This window comes from Thrips palmi, unplaced genomic scaffold (genome assembly GCF_012932325.1).
Source record: "Thrips palmi isolate BJ-2018 unplaced genomic scaffold, TpBJ-2018v1 HiC_scaffold_1, whole genome shotgun sequence".
Lineage (NCBI taxonomy): Eukaryota > Metazoa > Arthropoda > Insecta > Thysanoptera > Thripidae > Thrips > Thrips palmi.
The window spans coordinates 11,692,192-11,715,455 of NW_023144620.1; the positions used below are offsets into that span (position 1 = coordinate 11,692,192).

The window sequence follows — 23,264 nt, forward strand, 5'->3', positions numbered from 1 at the left end:
CGAGCCCCGCGCAAGCTTAGGGCTGAGCCCGAAGAGTACTTACGTCACGGTGCCTCTTTCACACTCATGAACGGTTCCGCCGTCAAGGGTGCGAGAGGGACACAGCGACAGGTCGTAACAGGTCCTGTTCCAGCAAGGAGCAACGCGTCTAAAATGCCCCAGGCCCCTCGCTGAAATAAGGCAAGAGGCCGCACAGGCCGCGCAGGCAGGCAGGCCTTGATGGATGGGTCCCGTCCCGGGCCACGCCGCCCGGCTGTGCCCGGCACCGCCACACCGGAAGGTAGGAGGAGCACCGCGAGTTGGCGAAGTTTCGGACAAGTTCCACCGCGTGGAACAAACAGTGCAGTGCCCATGGCCCTGCCGGCCGCACCGCGCCAACGGCCGCTGATGGCCACCGGCGGCGAGCCCGCCCTCCTCCCTTCCTTCCTTTTTCCTTCCGAGGGCCCACTTCCAACTTCGTCGCTCTGTCTCTCTCGCACACCAGCGCACGCCCCATGAGTGCGAGAGAGACAGAGCGACGAGAGCGCGGCCCCCGGATCGGCTAGAGCCAGCCCGGCACAATGCACGCGCACCGCCTCCACGAGCTACCTCCGCCCGTACAAAAATAAATGCCTCTAGAGTGTCTCGAGCCGAGACACTCTAGAGACGTTCTGGAGACGATGTGGAGACGGTCTGGAGACACTGAGGAGGCAAAATCGGAGACACTGTCGAGACGCTTTGGAGACACCGCCGAGACAGTGCGGAGACGTCGGGAGTTTCTCGACACTGTCTCTATTCTGTCTCGAAAAGGAGACACTCTGGAGACGTTCTGGAGACACTTTAGGGAGACGATCTAGAGACAGTGCGGAGACACTGTCGAGACGCGCGGCGGGAGCGCCGGCCGCCTCCCCCCTCCTCCCACGAGACGGCGTGGAGACGCTTTGGAGACATTCTAGAGACACAACTGGCTCCCCTCCAAACAAAAACTGAAGCCGGCGCCGCACTGGGCGGATTCGACCCACAGACTGCCAGCATCACAACACGGATGACTGACGTCGGAGCGCACTCGGCCAAAGTGACGCTCCTTAGAGGAGGTCTGCCGACGCGCATACACATGGTTCGGACCAGCGGCAACACTCTACGCGGCCACCGCTGTCGTTTTACTTAAAACATCTTGGTGGTCAGCACTATGTTCGTTTCTCTGTTTAAATACCCCGTTCTCTGAACGTTCCTTTATTCAAATGCACCGAAAGTAATTACTAAATGAATAACACTGCACGAACTTCACGTGACAGCGGTCGCCGCGTGGAGTGTAGAGTGTTGCCGCTGGTCCGAACCATGTGTATGCGCGTCGGCAGACCTCCTCTAAGGAGCGTCACTTTGGCCGAGTGCGCTCCGACGTCAGTCATCCGTGTTGTGATGCTGGCAGTCTGTGGGTCGAATCCGCCCAGTGCGGCGCCGGCTTCAGTTTTTGTTTGGAGGGGAGCCAGTTGTGTCTCTAGAATGTCTCCAAAGCGTCTCCACGCCGTCTCGTGGGAGGAGGGGGGAGGCGGCCGGCGCTCCCGCCGCGCGTCTCGACAGTGTCTCCGCACTGTCTCTAGATCGTCTCCCTAAAGTGTCTCCAGAACGTCTCCAGAGTGTCTCCTTTTCGAGACAGAATAGAGACAGTGTCGAGAAACTCCCGACGTCTCCGCACTGTCTCGGCGGTGTCTCCAAAGCGTCTTGACAGTGTCTCCGATTTTGCCTCCTCAGTGTCTCCAGACCGTCTCCACATCGTCTCCAGAACGTCTCTAGAGTGTCTCGGCTCGAGACACTCTAGAGGCATTTATTTTTGTACGGGCGAAACCAAAGCAAACATTGTCGGACCGTCGTCGTCTCTTCCGCCAAACGAATGAAAGCCGATCTGGCGGCGCGGCCGCAAGCGCTTGGCACGGCTTGGCACGGCTTGGCACGGCTTGGCAGGGCGTGGCAGGGCGTGGCAGGGATGGGCAGGGCACGGCACGCGGCTTGGCGCGGCCTGCGGTGCGTGCGGCGTGCGCGCGCGGCGCGTTGCACAACCCACACGTGACCGCACGGCCGTGCCGTGGCGTGCCGTGGCCCCGCAGTGGCGTGGCAGTCGGTCCTCCATCGACAGCGTGCGACAGCGCTGCCTGGCGTCACGTGTCTTCCGGGAAAGCGATACACTGTAGGGGCCGACGGCGCCGACGGCCACGTGCCGGTGTCACCAATTAATTCGTGCGCATCAGCAGGTTCATCGTCGCCATCGCCTGGTTCGTCATCGTTGTCGTCGTGGTCCTCGCCTTGTTCGGCATCGTCGTCGTCGCCAAAACTCTCCCCCGAGCATCGCGCCGACTTATTTTCCGTTTTCCCTCCCCTTTTCTGCTCGCCGTGCCGCGTGGCCGCGCGCGGCCTCTTCATTCTCAGTTTCATTTTTGTTTTTCCCCTCTGGACGCTGCTTTTCCCTTTCCTTTCATCGCCCCGCTCCTCCCCGTTCTGGCGGCAGCTCCCCGCCCCGCGCCGCCCCGCACCGCCCCGCACCGCCCCGCACCGCCCCGCACCGCCCCGCACCGCCCCGCACCGCCCCGCATCGCCCCGCACCGCCCCGCACCGCCCCGCACCGCCCCGCACCGCCCCGCACCGCCCCGCCCCGCCCCGTGCTTGGTCGGCACGCAACACGCGCCGCGCCATCCACGTCCCCGCCAAGGCCCGGCAAGGGCTGGTCCAGCGACGCGACGCGTTTGGAGGCGGGGAGGGGGGTGCACCAAAAAGTGCCGACTTCCAGGGGCCACGTGCAACTTTTTGAGGGGGGCCTCCCTCTGGATCCACGCCTGGCTCGGCCCCTTCGAGTCCTTGCACGAGCGGCCCACGAGCAGGCCACCACCCGGGAAGTTAGGCAACCCGTCAAGGGCCCGTCCACGTTGGGTTGCCTACCCACTTCGCCTAATAAAATTGCCGGGCCGTAGACTGATTCCGAGGAGTCGTTTCCGTCGCTCTGTCTCTCTCGCACTCATGGGGCGTCCCGTATAGGTGCCGGAGGAGACACAGAGCGATGAAAACGACTCTCGGAATCAGTCTAGTACTGTCCGCGTTCTTGGCCATGCCATCGTTTGATCGGGCAATTGCACAGAATGAGACACCAATCGCGGCGAGTCTCTTCGGCTGTCTTTCTCTTTCTCTCTCTAACTCGTATGCCGGCCGATTGCTGTTTCACTGAGTCAACTGTTTGGTGCCCTTCGGCTCCGAGTCACGGGGAGGCACCGAGGCGCGCACCCACCGGACGAGCACCCATTTCATAGCAGCTGGGGTGTGGCACGGAACCAAGCGACGACCTAGAGGAGGACCCGACGAGATACACTGTAAACGTAGCACGGACGGGGTGGGTACTATGGACATAGAACACTCAATCAAGTAAGTGTACTGAGCACAAATATTTAGGTTTTCATTGTGAAAGATAGGCTCGCATAGGCTGAAAGCAACATCTTGTCTCCGTAAGTCGCCGTAAGTAAGAGGAAAGTCATTCCCCCCCCCCCCAAACAGCCGACGCCCCTGGATCCGCCACCACACAGAACGAGCGGGAATCGTGCAGAAAACGCAGCGCCACTTGAGCCGCCGGCGGGGTAGGCAACCCAACGTGCGCCGGCGTCGAGTGGGAGGCGCTCTGCGGCGCCGTGGCCGCGCTGCCGTTTCGCAGCGAGCAGCAGACCGAGAGCCGCTTTCGTCGCTCTGTCTCTCTCGCACTCATGGGGCGTCCCGACAAGGTGCGAGGGAGACAGAGCGACGAAAACGACTCTCGGAATCAGTCCACAGTGCAAGGTCGGCATGCCGCTGACTGCGGTTTCCGTCGAGTCGGCTGCTGGCTTGGCTTCGTAACGCGCGGCCCACCGCCAGACCCGGACCCGGCGACAAGCTCGAGGGTCCTACACTGTCCATCGTCCTTATACACTGTAGTAAACACTACCCGGTCGCACGAAACGGAAACGGACTCGGTCGGTTTCAACTCACGGAAGCAGCATGCTGTCGTGGGGCAGCCACTTCCCTCCGACTGCCCAAGGCACTCACCTGAAAATGAAGAAGCGAAAGGAATTAGTCAGGCCTCCTCAAGAAACAACTTTTTCCCGCCTCTCGAAAAAGTGTGGTGGATCGATCTCGTATCTCTCCGCGGGGCGATTCCGAATGATCGTTTCCGTCGCACTCGTGACTTCGTGAGGTTACCTAACCTGACCTAACTTAGAGAGACAGAGCGACGGAGAGGTCCTCCGGAATGGCACGGCTCGCGTGGCCGGCGGCCGCAGCGTCGCCGAGACGCCCGGCACGTAGGCAGCCCATTCGACGTCACAGAGTCCCAGCAGACGACGCGGTCAGCTGATGGCACGCGGCGCGCCAGTCGTAAACAGAGCCAAGACCCACGACCAAGGACCCAGGGGCGACCGAGTCGCCACGCGAAACCGTGCTCAATGTTGCTGCAGCTAGCTAGCCCCCAAAACCCGACCACAACAAAAACATTCGCACATTCGCACGAATGCTACTGCCTAGTTAATCTACCTTTGTATGTAGTGAGGCGACACTGCAGGCGCACTGGGGGCTGTCAACAGGAATGTCAGTCCAAAACTACTCGAGTCAGAGGGTCGGCCTAATGAGTGTAAGTTAGGGTACCCGTGGCGGGTTTTTGCCCCCCCCCCAAGCCCCCAGATAGCCGCCTGAAAGGTAGGCAAAAAGTGCTACCCCCCCCCCCCCCATCGGCCGCCTCTGGATCCGCCACTGGCGAATTGTCCGTACGCCCGTGTCCGAGTGCAATGCATGTACAACATGTACAACCCCTGCCGAGCGAGCGATACAAGATCGGTTCGTTGTTCTGTCTCTCTCTCGAAAGCCCCATGAATGCAACAGAGACACGAAACGACTCTTCCGAATCGCTCGGCTGTTTGATACATCGCGTCTCCGTACCCAAGGGGGAAAAAATAGATAGAACGCTGTTGGGGGGTTTGCAGGAGCGGGCAGGGCCGGCAGGGCCCCCATCTTGCGGCCCCGCCGGATGCGCCCTGCTCTCGCCCTTGAGGGCCGTCTTGGAGGGATGCGCAGGGCGGAGGCGGAAGGGTGGAAGGGAGTTCTCAAAGGGTGGGGGGTTGTTGTGCGTCGTCCACTACGACTACTACCGCCGCAGCTACCGCCGCCGCCGCCGCCGCCGCCGCCGGCCTTGAGCGCGGAGTGATATTACCGAGGGGTTGGCACCTCCCCGTGCCCCGCTCCCCCTCCACCGCGCCCCTCCGCGGCCCTACAGCGTAAGCTACAGCGCCCAGACGGCCCGCTAGGCGACGTCCTAGGGCCCGGGTGCATTCTAGGGAGCCAACCCTGAACCCGCGGTGGGCCCTACCACGGCCAAGCCGCGGCCCAGAGGCCTGCCGGAATATTGAACACAGTGACCTACTTTCCGGGTCCCACTGGCCGTAGGCTGGCCGCTGCGCGCTCCGCTTTCGAAGGCCGACGCACCGCGCGGGAAATGCGCGGGAAGGCTCGGCCAATCGCGTGGCGCGCTGCTCCCTCCCCTCCGCCGCCGCCCCCTCCCCTCCCCTCTCGTCCCCGGCCGGCCCGGCCAGACAAAAGGAACACAAAGAGCACACTGGCGCGATCTTTGAGGCGAGCCCCGTACTACACCACGTGGTCGCTCTGCGGCGTACTACGCGCGGCCAGGTTCTTGAACTCGTCAATGGCATAGTCAGTCTGTAGTTGGCCGCGCTCGCCGATAGATGGCACTCTCATTCATAAGCGCTTTTTCCGAACTATTTTTTCCGGCAAAGTAGCGGAACGGGAGGAGGCTGGAGTCTGGAAGGGAGCGAACGCAAACAAATGCCTCAGGGATGGCGGCGGTGACGGACGCACAGGATCAGACTACACTGGAAGGTCTGGACTTCTGGCCCAAGTGGGACCGGAAGGAACAGATCAAAATGAGATACTCGGGTCAGGAATACGTATCCAAGTCGGGGAAAGTGATACCAGCCAAGAAACAACCAGGTAATAACCGTTTTGACAAGCAGTTTGCGTCGTGTGAGAAGGTTAGGTCCCCACAGTGCGAGTGCGACCCGAGCAAAGCGCTCCAAGGATATGTGAAATGTGTTGTGCTGCAAGATCGAGTGAGTGACAGCGAGTGATACAAGACTGGCGTGATCCAGGACTGCTCCGGTGAACTGTGTTGGGAATGGTGACAACCTGCGTCCCTCCCGTAAAAGTGCAACTCTTGGTGTCTTCGAGTGCATCATCGTCTGCTGTGAAGTGTGTGTGTTGTGTTGCGAGTGCGAAGGGACGACGGACATAGAATTTCGCAAGGACGGCGAGCACTCCGTCTGTGATCTGTGGAGATTGTGTGTGCCCCAGTGTGACTATCAAGCGACGCGTTCTAGTGTCGGCTTGTTTTTCGTGACGAAATGTGGCGGGGCGCTACGCGGCAGGCGTCAAGTGTAGGGCCGAGCGGCGTGCGGGGCTGGCCCGGCTGGCCGGGCGTGCTGGCCGGGTCGAGACCTGTCGAGGTCCGTCCCGCCCGTCTGGCCGTCCCCGCCGCGCCGCTCGGCCCCTCGCCTCCGCCTCTAGCAAGCCTCTAGGCCGCCCGCCAGCCGCGGCGCGCCTCGCCGCCTCGCCTTGCGTCGCGGGGCCTAGCTGTTTTTGTTTTGCACGCGCGCCGCGCGCAGAAAAACAGTCAACAGTGAGCTCACTCACTGCGGCTCGAGGCCTGAGTGCAGCAAGTGCCGCACTGCAAGTCGAGATGACATGGGCAAGCCAGTGACGAGGGCGAAGGGCGCGGCGAGATGCTCCACCGGGCCGAGCCCCGCAGGCCGCAGCGCCGCAGCCCCGCGGACTGCTTGATCTAGGCCAACTGATTGTGAAACGAATTGTGCAATGACTAGCCCTGGGGCCCAAGCGGCCCAGGGGGCGCCCCTGGGGGCCCAAAGGGGGCCGTGCACGGTCAAGGGAAGCGCGCCGAGGCTGTGGCCCCTCCGCCTTCGGCCCTTTAGCCCTTTGGCGGGCCGGCCGCGCGACGTTGATTCGTCTTTGATGAGAACGCCGAGTGGTTATCGGGCCGAGCAGCATAAGCTGGCCTAATCCATTAGTGCAAGCCTTATCTGTGGCAGTGGTGAGGGCCCCCGCGGCCTGCCCGCCTTGCCCCGCCTTGCCTCGCCTTTCCGCCATGCGGTCGTAGTAAGCTGAGGGGCCCTCAGGGGTGGGCTCAGCCTAGGCTCACTGGCTCAGCCCACTGGCCACTGCCTGGCCGATGAGGTTGAATAATTGAGTCACTTGGGGGGTAACAGCGAGTAGATTAGCTCGGCAAAGCCGTTTTTGCTCACTGTTATTGTTCAGTGTGTGCAATTGTAGTCAATATTTTGTTGTGTCCTGGAAGAGTGATATCCCCCATTTGTGTTGTATTTGAGAAAAAAATTAGGGGAGAAATTGTTTGAAAGAGCAGTAGTCAAACTGACATGTTAAAATTTTTCAGGACACATCCATAAATTTGACTACGGTGTGAGCTAATGATGGTTTGGTGAGTTTGAAGCCATTGAAAATGCTCCAAGCGGTGCACTAACATAGTTGCTGTAGTGCCTAATTTTTAGAGAAAAAGAAATTATTGTATGATTTATTGTGTGATCTAATATTAACACTTGATTTACTAACTTGCTATGGAGAAACACTTCTATGGAACTATTCTTGCTTTGTCAGAAAAATTAGGCATGAAATTAACCAAAATGTAAGGGCATTAATGTTAGACTAAGTGCCAATGTAGTGAACAGTGAACTCTACACACATGCACAAAAATTACTCTTATAAAATATCAGGCAACCTGCATGCAATCTTAATTTAAAAATTTATGAGTTCATTCAATATTTATTTCTTCTTAAGTCTGTGGCATTTTCTTTAGGATACTAACTAAAAGAATTTTTGAAAGAGTTTTACAAGACTTATTAACCAGCTTTGAAGGGAGTCTTACGTGCAATACTTGTCAGTTCAATCATTTGATCAGTTAAAAAAATTTGTCCAGTATTGTGGTTTTTTTTTTTTTTGTTTTTTTTTTTTTTTTTTTGTTTTGTTTTTGTTTTTTATCTGACAACTATTGCTCCACCAGACTCTTCTCCATAAATTTTGATTCATTAAAACCTAAACCAACTAATTTTTATTTTGAAATTTCTTGTGTTCCAGAGCTGATATGCACATGTCCTCAAAAATGTGGAGACAAAATCACCCAAGAACAACGGGAGCGCCTCTTCAAAGAGTTTTATGCTCTGTCTGACCATGCTCTTCAAAACCGTTTCCTTCAAGCACACATTGAAATTCGAGCTGTGCAGAGGAAATACTGGCGACAGCAACAGAGAACAGCATCTGGGCGCAGTCAGCGCAGAGTGAGCTGCAAATATCAAGTTCCGCTCATTCAAAGTGTCTCGGATGTTACTTTTGATGGTAAGTTACAATCACCTACAAACATAACAAATAATATATTTTGATACCTGACAAAAAAAAAGTGTGAAACATACTAATTATTTTTCTTTTATGTCATTGCAGGAAGAACAAAACCTGGTATTCCAATTGTTGAGGTGTGCCAGAAAGCCTTCATGAATGTCTACGCCATCACTGAGAAGAGAGTCAGGATACAGCGAGAGCGTCTGATAGTTCAAGCCCAAGAGTTTGCTGCTGCCAATGGAGAGAGTCCTCTTCAACCGATGGATTCTCTGTCACTTCTTGCTCAACGAACGACACCAAACAAGCTATCTTCATGGGGAGGCGAAAACTTCTACCAACAGAAACAAGATTCAGTAGCTCCTCGTATTGGCTCTTATAGTAACTCTAATGTCAGTGTCACTCCATTACGCGTTTCATCTGCTCACATGCCTCATCCTCGTGATCTCATGAATAAGCTAGGTGACAGAGATATTACCATGGTGCCTGCTCATGCCAATGGTTCTTTAAGCATTTTGCCAGTCAAACGTGATAGCTTCCCATTTAAAAATAATACTAAAGTGAATCGAGATGTCTCAATGATTTCTCTCGGTAAGCAGGATGAGCCGTCAGAAGATAACCCAACTGATTTGTCCATGCCCACCGATTTGTCTGTTCGCAAGAGATCCATGCCTCAAGATCTCTCAAAGCTCAACATTCCCTCTGCAACCACCATTGTGCCCGTTCACTCCACTGCTGGCAACCAACCAGTGGACCTTTCTGTCAAGAATGGAAGATCCAAGATGCTTGACGAAATGGAGGACAAATACGGCAAGTTCAGATTTGAACAGTATCCTATTGCAAAGAAGTACAAGCTTGACAAGTCTTCCAAACAAGAGTACGAATCGGAAGTTGAGATGGACGGGGATGAAATGGATGAAATGGACATGGAGCCTGGTACGGAAGCTGGTATGGATGGTGATATGGCCATGGAGCAAGCCTATGAGCCAGAAATTGAGTCAGAGCTAGAGTCAAGACCAGGTGCCACTCCTGATTCATTATCTAGTCACTCTGTGCATGCTGATGATAGACACGAGGCATATGGAACTATGCCTGCCGCTCTACCATTCCTTTTCCAACCTAATGGCAATGACATTGCTCTGGTTAACTCGTTTTTCCTCAATCAACTGTGGCAGCCAGAATTTATCGATACTGAGTTGTTGAGGCAGTATCACATGAAGAGAGAGGAATTAAAAGAGAAGAAGAAACAGCAGAGAAAAGTTTCCAAAGCTAAGGTTGCACCTGAAGAGGTGCCACACCATGAAGAGCAAGAAAATGAGAAAAATACAGAAGAGAAAAAGGAGCCAGAGGAGCAAATGGCAGAGACAGGAAATATGGTGAAGAGGGTAGAAGAAGCTGATCATAGTGAAGAAAATGAGAAGGAGAATGAAGATACTCGAGAGATGGCTGAGGATTTGGATGAGAGAGAGATGGAGGAAGACGAATACAATGTAAGGAAAGGAGAACCCAACAGCGAGCTCAACAGCGAGCCTGAAGTTTCCCCTGAGGAGGTCTAGGTATTCCAAAGAATTTTATCTACAGGGTCCTCTTGTAGAGAAATACATTGTACCTTATGACTATATTGTACTTAGTTAGGAGAATGTTGTTCTATTAAACCAAAGGGCCGTAATATATTCTCAATGTATTGTAAATATATTCATAATGGACAGCATGAACCTTTGTTTCCCCAGTCAATATTTATGGTGATTTTTTCTAATTTTGTAATGTAGTGATTTTTGTTTGTTTGTTTTGTCTTTACTTTTAGTTCAGTGTGAATACACTACCAGTGGTTTTGAATCCCAGTTTTGTATGTATTTTTGTAATAATAAACTAATTTATCAATGAATGCATTCATTTTCCCTTTTTATTTTCAAGCTCAAAACAGTCAATAAAAGACAGAAGCCAGTCTTAACATTTGCCTAAAAAATTAAATGTGAGTGCAGAAGATAATTAAGCCCACTGTTTGTGCAAAATTCATACATCACCAGGGGTAAAATTTTCTTTTGATTTCAAAGAATTAAGACATGAGTTAAAGTAATTTATTTTTATTGAAAATCCAGTTGACTGATACAATGACACTTTACATTAAACAAGACAGATGAAAAAATAATGAGGTGCACAGAATTTAGAATCCCTCAAATTTTCTGATGCTTGCCTGCGGCATGCTGCTCCAGAATTCTCAGAATTCTTAAATTTTAACTCTTTGTCAAGTCTAGTTTTTCGCCATCTACTGAGCCTATTTTATGGCACGGCGAAGAGGGAGGGGGAGCGTCGCTCGCTAGACGCGTCAGGAGAGGGCAGATGGTCAGCCAGTCCGGCCCCGCGCCCCGCCTGGCCTGACGGCCTGTCCACCCGTCCAGGACGGCGTCCTTGGCGCCCAGCGCAGGCCAGCCCTGCGACCGTTACGGCGGTGCGGGGAGGCGCAGCGGCGCAGCGCGGTGGTGGTGGTGGGGCCCTGCTTGTGGGCCAGCATGGGCACGGGGAGTAGGTAAGTGTGGAGGCCCGGTGGCCGCGCCGCGCATCCGGCCGTCCGGCGTGCAGCAGCGGCAGCCGCGGCCATGATGCCTCACTAAGTTTAGGAGAAACAGGTTATCTCGCTTTTTTGCCCCCCCCCCCCGCCCGCTGCACGGCTGCACGTGGAGAGGTGAGGCATGGGGCAAGGCGCGGGCGGCGACGGCGCGCACGGGCCGCGAGGGCCGCGACGCCTTGCCTTGCCGCGCAGCTGCCGCTGGCCTTTAGGCCCTGCCGGAGGGCGTGGCGGCAAGGCATGGCAGGGTGCGGAACGCCGTGGGAAAACAAAGGCCTCGGCCAGGTTCATGCAGTGCAGGGACTCCAGCGCTTCGAGCGTCAAGCGCGCGGGGCGCGGGGCGGGGTCGCCGTGCGCCCCTCATTTCCCTTTCATGATAAAACGTGTCGACGCGCTCCTGGCTGCCGTGCTGCAGGCTGCTTCCGAGGGTCGTTTTCGTCGCTCTGTCTCTCTCGCACCTGTTCGGAGCGCCCCATGCGCAGGGAGACAGGGCGACGAGAGCGACCCCCGGCTGCAGGCTGTGCAGTGTGCAGCCGTGCGGGCTTCAAAGGGGAATGCCACGCCACGCGCGAGCCGCGCGAAACGCTCCAGCAGTGCCGCCGTTGCATGTCTCCCTCGCACCTCGCACGGGGCGTCCCTGGAGTGCGAGAGAGACAGAGCGAAGAAGTCCAACAGCAGGAGCGGCACGGCGTAGCTTCTCCGGCGTCGCACAGTGGGCCAGAAGACCAGTGGAGGCGGCCAAAACTCTAGACGCGTTTTGAGCTCCAGAGTAGCTAAGAAGGCCTCGAACCGAACGTGTGACCCCATCAATGGACTCCTCGTCCGAAGAGCAATCCATTGGTGGGGTCACACGTTCAGTTCGAGTCCCATTTAGCGACTCTGGAGCTTAAAACGCGTCTGGAGTTTTGGACGCCTCCACCGGTCTCTGGCCCACTGTGCGTCGCCCTGCTGAACCTCTCCGGCGAGCGCAAGTCCGCCCCGTCCGGCCCCGTCCGACGGCGCGGACGCTGGATTGCCCCCGCCGCCCCTCCCCTCCCCGCCACCCCTCACACAATACAGCTCGGATCATGACCGGTTCCACTACTAGTGTCTCATTGCAGCCTGCTCGCCCTCCCTCCCTCCCTCACCCCCGCCGGCCTCTCTTTTTTCGACACTGACGCCCGTTCGAGCAGGCGGCGGGGGTTGGGCTGGGGGTTGGGCCCGGGAGAAAATGGGAGCGCGCCAGAAGGGGTGGGGGAAGGGGGAGCGGCGGGGTGGCCGCGGGCCGCGGGCCGTCCGTGGGGCAACGAAGGGTAACCGAATGATTTTCACAGCGCCGACGCGACGCGACGCGGAGGGCGCGACGAGGGAAGCAGGCTGCCACCTCATTGCGAAGAAATCGCTCTGTTACTCTCGCTCCGCTTCGGAAACGCCCCCTACACGGGACGCCCCATGAGTGCGAGAGAGACAGAGAGACGAGAACGATTAGCCTGCCTGCAGCCCTACCAGGGGCGGGTTGCTTACTCCAAGGGGCCCTCAGCACAGTACCGTCGAGGACAACGCGCCGCAGGGACGGGTTTGCCTTGGGGCGGAGAGATAGCAGCCTGCGAAACGTGAAATGCTGACGAGGTCGTTATGACGTGTGTGCGTGTACGTGCGTTGTGTGCGCGTGTGAGTGTGTGTGCTTGTACATGTGAAGTGCACACCGGAAGACGACTTTATCGCAAGCCCGGATCAATGGCAGAGGGCGCCGTCCGTTTCAGCAATCATTTTTTGCCCGTACTTCTAGCCGAGAAGGGCTTGCAGTTCCACAGAATCCTCCTTCTGTGAGGCGCGACGGCCACCCTGGCGGGCAGTGTGGCGGGGCGGGCTTGGGGCTTAGGTAGGGCCGGCAGGGCCGGCCAGGGGGCTGCAGTGGGCAGCGGCGGCCAGGCAGTGTGCCAGGCAGCCCGTAGAACAAGGAACAAGCAAAGCTCAGCACTCAGAAACGGGCCGAGTGAGTGACAGATCGTGTAAATCGTCCCCCCGTACAGTGTGCCGCCTACCTACGGACCCTGCACGGCCCTGCGTGGCCCCGCAGGCGTCCTGCGGGCTCTGCGGGGCCGCGGGGCCGGCCTGCCCTGCTTCTTGACCACACCTTTACCGGCCGGCTGGCGAGCGGGCTGATGCCAGCCAAGGGAGGGGTCTCTCTCTCTCTCGCTCTCATGGGGCGTCCCGCATAGGTGTGAGAGAGACACTGCAGCCCCTCCGCCAGGGCGACGCCAGCCTCCGCCATCGCCGTCCTCGCCCGGGGAGCACGGTGCGGGGCTCGGAGCATGCAGGATAGATGGGCAACGTTTGAGCGCGACGCCGCGGTTCCCCCGGTGAGCTACGGCGCTGCGTAGATAAGCACACCTGGCATGGTGGCGGCCGGGTAATATTTCATTTGAGCGCCGTCGAGCCACCACATCCAGCGCTCCGGCGCGGCGCCGCGGAAGGGGATCAACGCCACGGCCTCTAACGCCTCGGCGTTGAACGCCACGGCCTCGAACGCCTCGGCCTCCAACACCTCGGCGTTGAACGCCCGGGCCTTGAGCGCCGCCAGCACCCCCAACAGCCCGTCATCAACGGGCGTGACGCATGACAACTGTCACGACAACGGCGTCGTTTGCAACGAACGAGTGTCGTTCCACCAGCGCCCTCTTTTCCGTGAGCAGGCGGCCCACCCCGTCGGGCAGCCCGATTGCCGATCCCAAACAGCGCCTCGTCGCTCTGTCTCTCTCGCACCCCTACGGGGCGCCCCATGAGTGCGAGGGAGGCCGAGCGTGGCGCGCGCCGTTCGGAGTCAGTCCGCAGCCGCCGCCACGGCGCGCGCCACGAAGGACACCTGCTCGGTCACGTGGTCACGTGCTTCGCGATCCCGAGTACACCGGAAATTCACGCGCCTCTCGCAAATTCTAGAAGGCAGGGCGGATGGATGAGGGCAGGGCACTGTTGGAACGCGCAAACACGCATTCACGATTTCCCGTCGATACCCTCGGTGCGTTTAGACAATAGTGCAACCACGACGCTGTTCATTGGCCATCGAATGGAAAAAGGGACTTTTCGAGACAAACAAAGGACACAACTCGGTGATGGACCCTCTGTCTGTGTGTGTGTTTTTTCAAGATGGCGCGTCGTGGTGCACTCTTCACAGGACAGGCGGACAAACAGGCATGGGCCGGGGCGTACGGTGTACCTGCGTCCTGCGGGGCCATGGCGGGGCCTGAGCGTGTCGAATAAGACCCGGCTCCTTTCTTCGCGACCTGGACAACCTGGACGTCGTGACGACACGGCATCACGGCGACGGTCTTCGAATTGACGACGGTCTCGCCCTGGCTATGTGGGCACGCTGCAGGTTGCGGGACGCGCGGGACGGCAGGAGGCGCGAGGATGAGCATGGCTGGCACACTGTGCTGGCACGCCACTGTCCGCGGACGGACCCACGGAATCCAAGGACGCATACCGGTCGGGGCAGGGCAGGGCATCCATGGTCAGGGCGCCCGCGTCATGGCCCGGCGACGTTCCGTCTCTCTCTCTCTCTCTCTCTCTCTCTCTCTCTCTCTCTCTCTCTCTCTCTCTCTCTCTCTCTCTCTCTCTCTCTCTCCCTCTCTCTCTCTCTCTCAGGCACCCCTGCGGAAAGGCCCCCGAGTGCGAGAGAGACAGAGCGACGAAGACGCTGTCCGGAATCAACCTGCTGCTTGGCCCGCCTTAGTCAAGGGCGCGATCATAAATTACAAGACAAAGGACTAGACGGGCACAAGTCATGCAAAGCGTGCCCCGGTCAGCGAGGCGCGCGCGGAAGGGGGAAGGGGGGGGGGACTTTGCGCTTCCCGCGCGTCCCGCTTACACAATGCAGGCCGGTCCAAACACTGTTCGAACTTGGAACTTGGGACGGCGCCGTGCGCTTGTGCCCTTGCTTGTGCCCCGCAGCCAACACCACAAGTGCCAAAGAAAGAGAAGACCAAAAACGCCTCGATAATTGAAGGTTTATTTAGCTGAATGGACGGAGCGAGCGAAACGAGCTCGCTCACTCCTCCGGACTCCTCCGGACGGCACCCTGTCGCCCTCTCTCTCGCACACGCGCCTCGTCACCCCGCGGCCCTCCCCCTCCCCTCCCCTCCCCTCCCCTCCTTCTGAGAAGGATGCGACTTCCAGGGAAGAGCAGGCAATTGGTGCTGCCGAAGTGACCCTATCCCCGTGCAATAATAAGAGACCCCCCCCCTCCCCCTCCCCCGGCTTACCTTCCGCACCGAGGGCCCAGGGGTGGCAGGGCCCGCGCCACGCCTAGGCCCCACGGGGCCTGCCCCACGGCCTGCCCACGGCCTGCCCAGCCCGGCCAGGTATACGCGGCCAAAACAAGGCGCGGCGATGCGGCGGTGCCAGCAGTGTGCCAGCATGGCCAGCAGGACAACTTTCCACACAGAGTGCAGGAGGCAGTCCATGCAGTCCTTGCACCGCGTCCATGCGGCGGACGGGAATGCACTCGACGAGCACTGGCACTTCAACATTGTCCGACCTGATGATGAGGACACTGGCCATACTGGCCGAACTCAAGGCGATTACAACGTTTCACCTGGTTTACAGTACCAAGGTACAAAGTAAACAATCTACCACGGCACTTTGCACTTTTGCATCGCAAAGCATGCAACAAATGCAACATTTCTCCATCAAGTGCATCGGCAATTCGTCATACACCGTCCCGCCAAGTGGATGCACTTTTCGATGCGCTTCGAATGACAGGATGCAGTTCGGCCACCCTCGCGGAAGCTAGCGGAAACCACTTGAGCTGCAGTTTGGCGACGCTTTCGGAAGCGCTCACTGCACAAATCAAACCCCCGCACCGCTCGCTCGCCTGCGCGCACTTGGTGCACTTTCGGACGCAGCGGCGACGCATACGCACCCTGGCACGCCAGGGACAAGGGAGGAGGAAAGGGGAGGAGGGGGGATTTAAATCGCCCCTCGATTGAAGCCGCATCCTTTTCATCCGACAGGACGACGCGTATCAAACGCCATTGATGTTATCGCCCACGTGCGCGGCTACGCGGCCATGCCGAGGCAACGCACTGGCAAGGCGGCGAGGGCTGGGGGCCGTCCGGGAGCGAGGAGCCCCTCGACGCTCTGCCTCTCTCACGCCCCTAAGAGACGCCCCATGGGTGCGAGAGAGACAGAGCGACGCGCAATGGGCCAAAAGACCAGTGGAGGCGGCCAAAACTCTGGACGCGTTTTGAACTCCAGAGTCGCTACGTACACTAAACAGGACTCGAACCGATCGTGTGACCCCACCTATGGATTGCTCTCCGAACGAGGAATCCATTGGTGGGGTCACACGTTCGGTTCGAGTCCTGTTTAGCGACTCGGGAGCTCAAAACGCGTCTAGAGATTTGGCCGCCTCCGCCGGTCTTCTGGCCCACTGGCGGTGGCAGTGAGCAGAATCAGCCGCTGACCGGCGTGCGCGTTGGCGGACGGTCCCCGAGGCAGGGGCGCTGCTAAGGCGCTGCACCCTGGCCGCTGCGGCCGAGGCGTCCGGATCAGGATCCTGGCTGATTCCGAGAGTCGTTTTCGCCGCTCTGTCTCTCTCGCACCCGTGCGGACACGCCGCAGGAGACAGGGCGACGAGGCCGCCTCCCGGAATCAGTCTGCAGAATGATCATCGGAACCCAGGATGAGCTGAGCCGGCCGAGGCGGTCCGTCGAATTCCCGAAACTTGGAAACGTTGAACCCGCCGCGCCGCCGCCGAGGCGGGGACCAGGGACTACCAGGGACTACCGCGAGTGCAACGTGCGACGCAGGGACGCGGCCGCGGCAGTGGCGTGGCAGTGGCGAGGCGCGAAGTGGGCCAAGGAAGGCGAGGCGACCCGGCTGGGCTTCTAGTGGCTAGTCCTAGGCACGACCCGCCGCGACCTCCCGGCCCGGCCCGGCCCGGCCCAGCGCCACGCAAGGCTCTCAGCCTTAGGCCCGCCGCGGCCGGCCGCGCCGCCACGCCACGGCGCCACGGCCAGACCAGGTCCTAACTGACTTCCGGGCCGGGCGAGCGGCAAGCGCGGGGCCGCCGTGTTGTTCCACGCGTGTTTCACGCCGTTTCAGCCCAAATCCCCCCTCTCCTGCAGACTGATTCCGAGAGTCGTTTTCGTCGCTCCGTCTCTCTCACACCTCCACGGTTCGCCCCATGAGTGCGAGAGAGACAGAGCGACGAAAACGACTCTCGGAATGGGTCTGCTGTTTCTTTGGCAAGATCCTGGGCCCCTGCCTCAAGGCGAGTCGTAGAGCCCGCGGAACGCCAGGGCCGGGCCCAGGGCCAGGGCGGATGCAGGAGGGGGGGGGAGGTTTTTGCCCCATGGCACCTAGGCTAACCGCCTGGAAGGTAGGCAAAAAGCCTATACTCCGAGCCACAAAAAGTGCCAGCCTCACCCCCAAAGGCCGCATCTGGATCCGCCACTGCGCCCTACGCTCCCCGGCCGACAATTTCAATTTTCATTCCCCGTCGGGGACGACGACGTGCTCCAAAAAAACGCGGCGATATCGCGCGGCAGCCCAAGCTTAGGCCGACCCAGGCGTCAGCGCGTCGGCCCGCGCCGTCGATGGCACCACCGCGCTGCTGCACACTCATTCCGTGAGTCGCTCTGTCTCTCTCGCACTCATGGGGCATCCCGTGCAGGTGCGAGAGAGACAGTGCGACGAAAACGACTCTCGGAATTAGTCTGCTGCGCTCCGCTCCCTCAGGGTCCCTCCCGAGGGGTCGGCAACTCATATATTACTTCGTACGCGGTGGCTATATTACCCGTATATTACCTGTATATTACCATATATTACTTGCATATTACCACAATTTCGCCTCTATAATACCCCTGTATTACTATATATTACTTTGTATTACACATATATTACCTATATTACTGGTAATATACGTATACTCCCTCGTACACGGCCAAGGGAAGTTGCCGACCCCTCGGTCCCTCCGCTCGCTCCGCTCCGCGTCCCTCCGGCGAGGCTCCGGCCTCCCGAACAGCGAACCGCCACGGCCGCCGCGCCACCCCTCGGCAGGGCAGGGGCTGCCGCTGAGGCCGCCGAGGCCGCCGAGGCCGCCGCCCGGGCGGGAGCGGGCAGGGCACTCGATGGGCGGGAAACCGTCCGCGTCCGAGGCCTTTTGTTGGGCCGAGGAGCGGGAGCGAAGCGGCGATCATGTCGGCCACGCCATACATGGCCACGCCGGGGGTGCGGCACTGCCGGGCACCCCGCGCACTGCAGCGCGCAGCAGCCGTCAAGAGGCCGCGGAGGCCGTGATCGAGCACCCTGCCCTCGGTAATCCCCCTGCCGCCGATGCACCGCTACGCTGTTCCCTTCCGAAATTTACAACAACAATTTTAGTGTCGCGCACGCTTGTATTGTGGGTATAGTACACTAGTACTCGCTTTAGGCCAGAGTGCACCCGCGAGGGCGCCATGCTCACGAGTTTTCGGACTCTACGTACAGTATTTGGTTCCTGTAGGTGTGTTATGTAATCAGTTCGCACCTCTTCGCCCTGTTCCAAGGCAATTGTCAGTGTCACTGAAGTGCATCCCCAGTGCATCCCCAGTGCAGCCAAGGCCGCGTGACACACTTCTCCAGAAAGGGACGGGGAAAGCGGCGAATGGCGGCGGGGTTATTGCGTGGGGCAGGGCGGGGTGGCGGGGTGGCTATGCCGAGGGCAGCCGCGGAGGGTGGCGGAGGGTGGCGGCGACGCGGCGACGCGGCGAGGCAGCGACGCCAACAAGTGATGACGTCGCGGTCCGCCCTTGCCATGCCCTCCGCGCCGTGCCGCGTCGGGCCGCGACCCACCGACCGACGCCGCGAGCTCACCGACGCCGACCGACGCCGACCGACGCCGAGGGGCGGGTTGGAGCGGAGGGCGGAGGCTGGGCGTTGCGAGGGTGCATTTATCAGCGAGGCGGGGCGGGGCGGGGCGGCGTCGCGGCGCAGCTGCCGACCTGCATTAAAAAGAGAGGCGAGCCGTCGAGGGTGTCGGGGCAGCACCGAGGGCAGCACAGTGCCAGCCCGGCCGGCCAGCACGCCCATCCCCGTCCGCGCCACCATGACGGCCATCACGGCCATGACGCGGCGCGGCGGCGCGGCGCGCACGCGGACAAAACGGGCGCGGGCGGCGGCCGGGCGGCCGTAACAAAAAAAGTAATAATGAAACCGACGGAAAAAAATATTTGCGATGATGATTACGAGACGCTTGGCTGCGCGCTGCTCCCGCGGCCCCGATCACCGCCACCGACGCCGAGGTCGGGATTCGTCATCGCGGCCCTGGCGGCCCTGGCGGCCCTGTAGGGGTGCGCGAAGTACGCGAGGGGCAGCGCGGCCGCGGTCGGGCTGCAGGCTGATTCGCTCCGAGAGTCGTTTTCGTCGCTCTGTCTCTCTCGCACTCATGGGGCCGAGCGCACGGGGGCGAGAGAGACAGAGCGACGGAAGCGACTCGCGGAGGGCGACGATCAGGACGGCTTCGAGGAGGACCCGCACCAGATGGCGGCGGTGATTTTCGTACGGCGATGAGCACCCTCAGGGGGATGATCGGCACCTGGCAGAGCGCGGCCGGCCCGCGGACTGCACCACCACACTGCAGCACCCTGCAGCACCCTGCACCCTCAAGAGGGTGGCGGACCTTGTTTGCATGTCAAGCTCGATGACGGGGACCTAAGCCCCGGCCGCGGCGACCCACACCCACAGTCTCAGTGTGGACAGGACAGGACAGGGTTAGACGGTTTCGAGAAACATTTTCGGAGCATGAGAAAACGCAGTTCCGGAGCCAATAATGTGCAGATAAAACTAGTACAAAGTTGCCTCGTGAACCTAAAGACAGATACTGTATGCACATGAGGAGCCCATGGCACGCCTCGCAAACGGCAAGAGCACTAAGGATCCAATGCAGTATAACGGAATAACGAGACACCAAAAAACCAAACAGAAATTTGAATTTAGAATTGAGTTGCTGCAGCGACGCTCGCCACCGTCGTCGTTTACGACGTGTCGTCAAGTCAGGCGGGCCGCGGCAGGCATCTCTCTCGCACTCATGGGCCGTTCCGCAGGGGTGCGAGAGAGACAGGGCGACGGGCGCTCTTTCCCATGCCGACTTGGCCGCGGCCTCCGCAGCCACCAGGACCAAGTGGACGCTGCTCGCTGACGCTGCAGACCGACTCCGAGAGTCGCTTTCGTCGCTCTGTCTCTCTCGCACGCGTGAGGCGACCCGTCTAGGTGTGAGAGAGACAGAGCGACGAAAACGACCCTCGGAATCAGTCCGCTGCACCGCGCTTTGCAGCTTTACGGCGGCTTGCAGAGGCCAGAGGCAGCCAGAGGCAGCCAGAGGCCGGAGGGTCGAGCGCGGCGGGCAGGCCGACCAGGCCGAGGGGATGCTGCATGACGCAACGACGCCTTGCCGCGCCGCCGCCATGGCCGCCATGGCCGCCGCGCCCTAGGCCATCGCCATCACCACCTCGGACTTTTCACCCCTACAAGTGGCGTAGCCCAGCCGGGACAGCGACTGGGGAAAGGGGTCAGTGTCCACAACGACGGCCGCACAGTGGGCCAGAAGACCGGTGGAGGCGGCCAAAATTCAGGACTTGTTTTGAGCTCTACAGTCGCTAAAAGGACCTCGAACCGAAGTGACCTTATCAGTGGGTTGCTCTGAACGAGGAATCCATTGGTGGGGTCACATGATCGGTTCGAGTCCTATTCAGCGAGTCAGGAGCTCAAAACGCGTCAAGAAGTTTGGCCGCCTGTTCACTGTATGAGTTGGAGAGAGCGCGTCCTGTCACCGGAATACGGTGTCCGGTCGCATCCGGTCGCCACATTCGATCGACCCATTCACCCAGTTGCCATTTTCCGGCCCACTACGCCACCGTCCCTCCCTTGTCGTGTTAGGCCTGTCACGGCGTGACAGACGCCGCGACGGCCGACGGCCAGGCCAAGGGCCAGGCGACGCCGCCGACGGCGACCCCAGCGTGTTCGCTGTTCGCTACGCGCTACGCCGATGGGCAGCCAAGCGGTCACTGGCGGGGCGGGGCGGGGCGGCGAGCGCGGGGTTGAGACGGGCGTACACACGCACACAGAGGCACAAGGCGCGCTGTACGCGACCCAGTGCGGGGCAGGCCAGGGGCAGGCCAGGGGTCGGGCCGCACCCCTCTTCACAACGCGTGCTCGCCGCGCCATTGTCGCTCCTGCCCTTCCCTCCCCTCCCCCCTCCCCTGCGCGTTTCTGCCCGGTCCCGGGCGACCGTTGCCGCGACGCCGCGCCGCCCCGCTGTTGCTGGGTCCTCGTCCGCGCCGACGCCGGCCTCTCCGCCCTCCCTCCGCCCCGCCGGCCGGGCCACAGCCGCTAGGGCCGCGCGGCCGGGCCGTCTGTCGACGTCGACCCCGCGCCGCGGAGCCGCGGCCCGGTCCCGCCGCGGGGTGGACGTGGACAGGGGAGGGGCGGCTTTTAAACCGGCCCGGAGTTTAAACCCCTCGCGGCGTCGCGGCCCGGCGGGCGCGGGGAGGGCGGGCCGGGGGGTTGGTTCGGGGTTGGGGTGGCGGCCGGGGAGGCAGCGCCCCTGGTGCACACCAAGTACAGTGTACCCTACGGCCGCGCCGCGGACAGTGGCGGCCACGGCGCGCTTGACAGTTTGACGACGTGTCACTGATCACTTCACGCACACGCTGCTCCGCTGGCGCAGCTTGCGCGGCTGAGGATGAGCGCGAGTGAGCCGTTCGCGGAGGGGCGGATCCAGGCTGCTCACCACCAGGGGGCCGAAAACGCGGCCAAAAAAATGTCAGCCCTGTCGTGGCGTCCCTTTTCGAGCACACTGTGGATTCGGCCAGGCCGAATGCTCCTCCTGGCTGCAGCGGCGAAGCGACTGGGTCCGCAGCGCCTTACCTGCCTTCTACTAATCCCTGTCCCCGCCTGGAAGATTTGCGCGCGAGCAGCGTGCACACTGTTACCCTCCACGAGCTTCGTTAGGCCCTGGCCTTCCAGCCTTCCAGGACGCCGAGCCTCTCTCGGCCTGCCGGAGGGCGTCTACCTGAAGGGCGATCCCGAACAGCCGTATCATCGCTCTCTCTCTCTCTCTCTCTCTCTCTCTCTCTCTCTCTCTCTCTCTCTCTCTCTCTCTCTCTCTCTCTCTCTCTCTCTCTCTCTCTCTCTCGCACCCCCACGGGACGGCCCGCGCGAGTGCGACAGAGACAGAGCGCCCCTTCGGAATCAGCTGCCGGGGCCTTTCTGGAACCCTAGGCCCTTTGTGCGCCACTGCAGCGTATACCTACCCTACCCCGCCCGGCCCGGCCCGGCCGGGTTACTGACCCTTCCAGCCGGCACCCGAGGAAAGGGCCGGGCGGGTAGGGCAGGGGTAGGGCATTTAGGGCACGCCGGCAAGGGGCGCGAAGGCCATGGCCGGGAAGGGCAGCGCCGGGCCGTGCTGGCAGGGCCGGGGCGGCTGCCATGTGACGGTTGTGCGTTGAGGTCTCCGCCACGGCGGCCGCCCCTTCCCTTCCCCTCGCGGTGTAGCGGCGTAGCGGCGTAGCCCGGAAGCACGGTGCGCTGGCTCTGCCCGTGCTCTGCCCCGCGGCCCCGCGCTCGGCCCATGCACGGCACGGCACGGCACACTGCGCACGGCACGGGCCAACGGCGGGCGGCCCTTTTCTCCGAATGTCCGTCCGGGCCCGGCACGCCCGGCACGGCCAGGGCTGCCGGGAGGGCGCCGCGCCGGCCGGCCTAGGCCGGCCCCCCCGACTGCACCCACACTGCAGGCCGGGCCGCACGCCACCCACGCCACTGCAGCCTGCAGCTGCGGCCGCGGTGGCGTCGCACAGTGGGCTGACCGGTGGAGGCGGCGCCAAAACTTGAGACGCGTTTGAACTTCAGAGTCATAACTGAGCGTGTGACTCCACCTCGTTCAAGGAGCAATCCATTGGTGGGGTCACACGTTTCGGTTCCCATGTAGCGACTCGAGTTCAAAACGTGTCCTGGTTTAGTACCCGACTACAGGGGCGTAACGCGGCGGGGGCGGCGGCGGACGGATTGTCGCCTCAACGCAGGAGCAGTGTTGACAAACGCTCCGGGTAGACAAGCGCTGTGGGGAAGGGCGGGACGCTGTCCCCTTCCCACTGCGACCAAGATAATGGAAAAGGTTAAAAGGCTCGCGGAGGGGGTGGGTCTCGAAAACGGGTCGAAATGAACTTCCGCAATTACTGTAGGCCCCTTTACATCGCACCTGGATCTACGAGTACGTAATTTCATCGGTGTAGCGCCGCGCAGACAGACCGTCGGCGTCTTC

At 60.3% G+C, this 23,264-nt stretch overlaps 2 protein-coding genes across 3 annotated transcripts in view; one reads left to right on the forward strand and one right to left on the reverse strand.

The window, feature by feature from the left end:
• The window catches only part of LOC117639392 (cAMP-dependent protein kinase type I regulatory subunit), an 88,531-nt gene that overhangs the window by 53,210 nt on the left and 12,057 nt on the right, over nucleotides 1–23,264 (reverse strand). The window lies entirely within an intron of this gene.
• LOC117639379 lies at nucleotides 5,639–10,304 on the forward strand. The gene is made up of 3 exons (XM_034374977.1): nucleotides 5,639–5,988; nucleotides 8,161–8,418; nucleotides 8,521–10,304. Exons 1-3 carry the CDS (start codon nucleotides 5,835–5,837, stop codon nucleotides 9,969–9,971), a joined length of 1,863 nt encoding a protein of 620 aa, XP_034230868.1. The 5' UTR covers nucleotides 5,639–5,834; the 3' UTR covers nucleotides 9,972–10,304.

Bases quoted from the DNA above. Each gene is read 5' to 3' on its own strand.
- LOC117639379 (XM_034374977.1), top strand. From the start codon at position 5,835: ATGGCGGCGGTGACGGACGCACAGGATCAGACTACACTGGAAGGTCTG. The intron at 5,989-8,160 runs GTAATAACCGTT...CTTGTGTTCCAG, and splicing joins ACCAGCCAAGAAACAACCAG to AGCTGATATGCACATGTCCT. The intron at 8,419-8,520 runs GTAAGTTACAAT...ATGTCATTGCAG, and splicing joins CTCGGATGTTACTTTTGATG to GAAGAACAAAACCTGGTATT.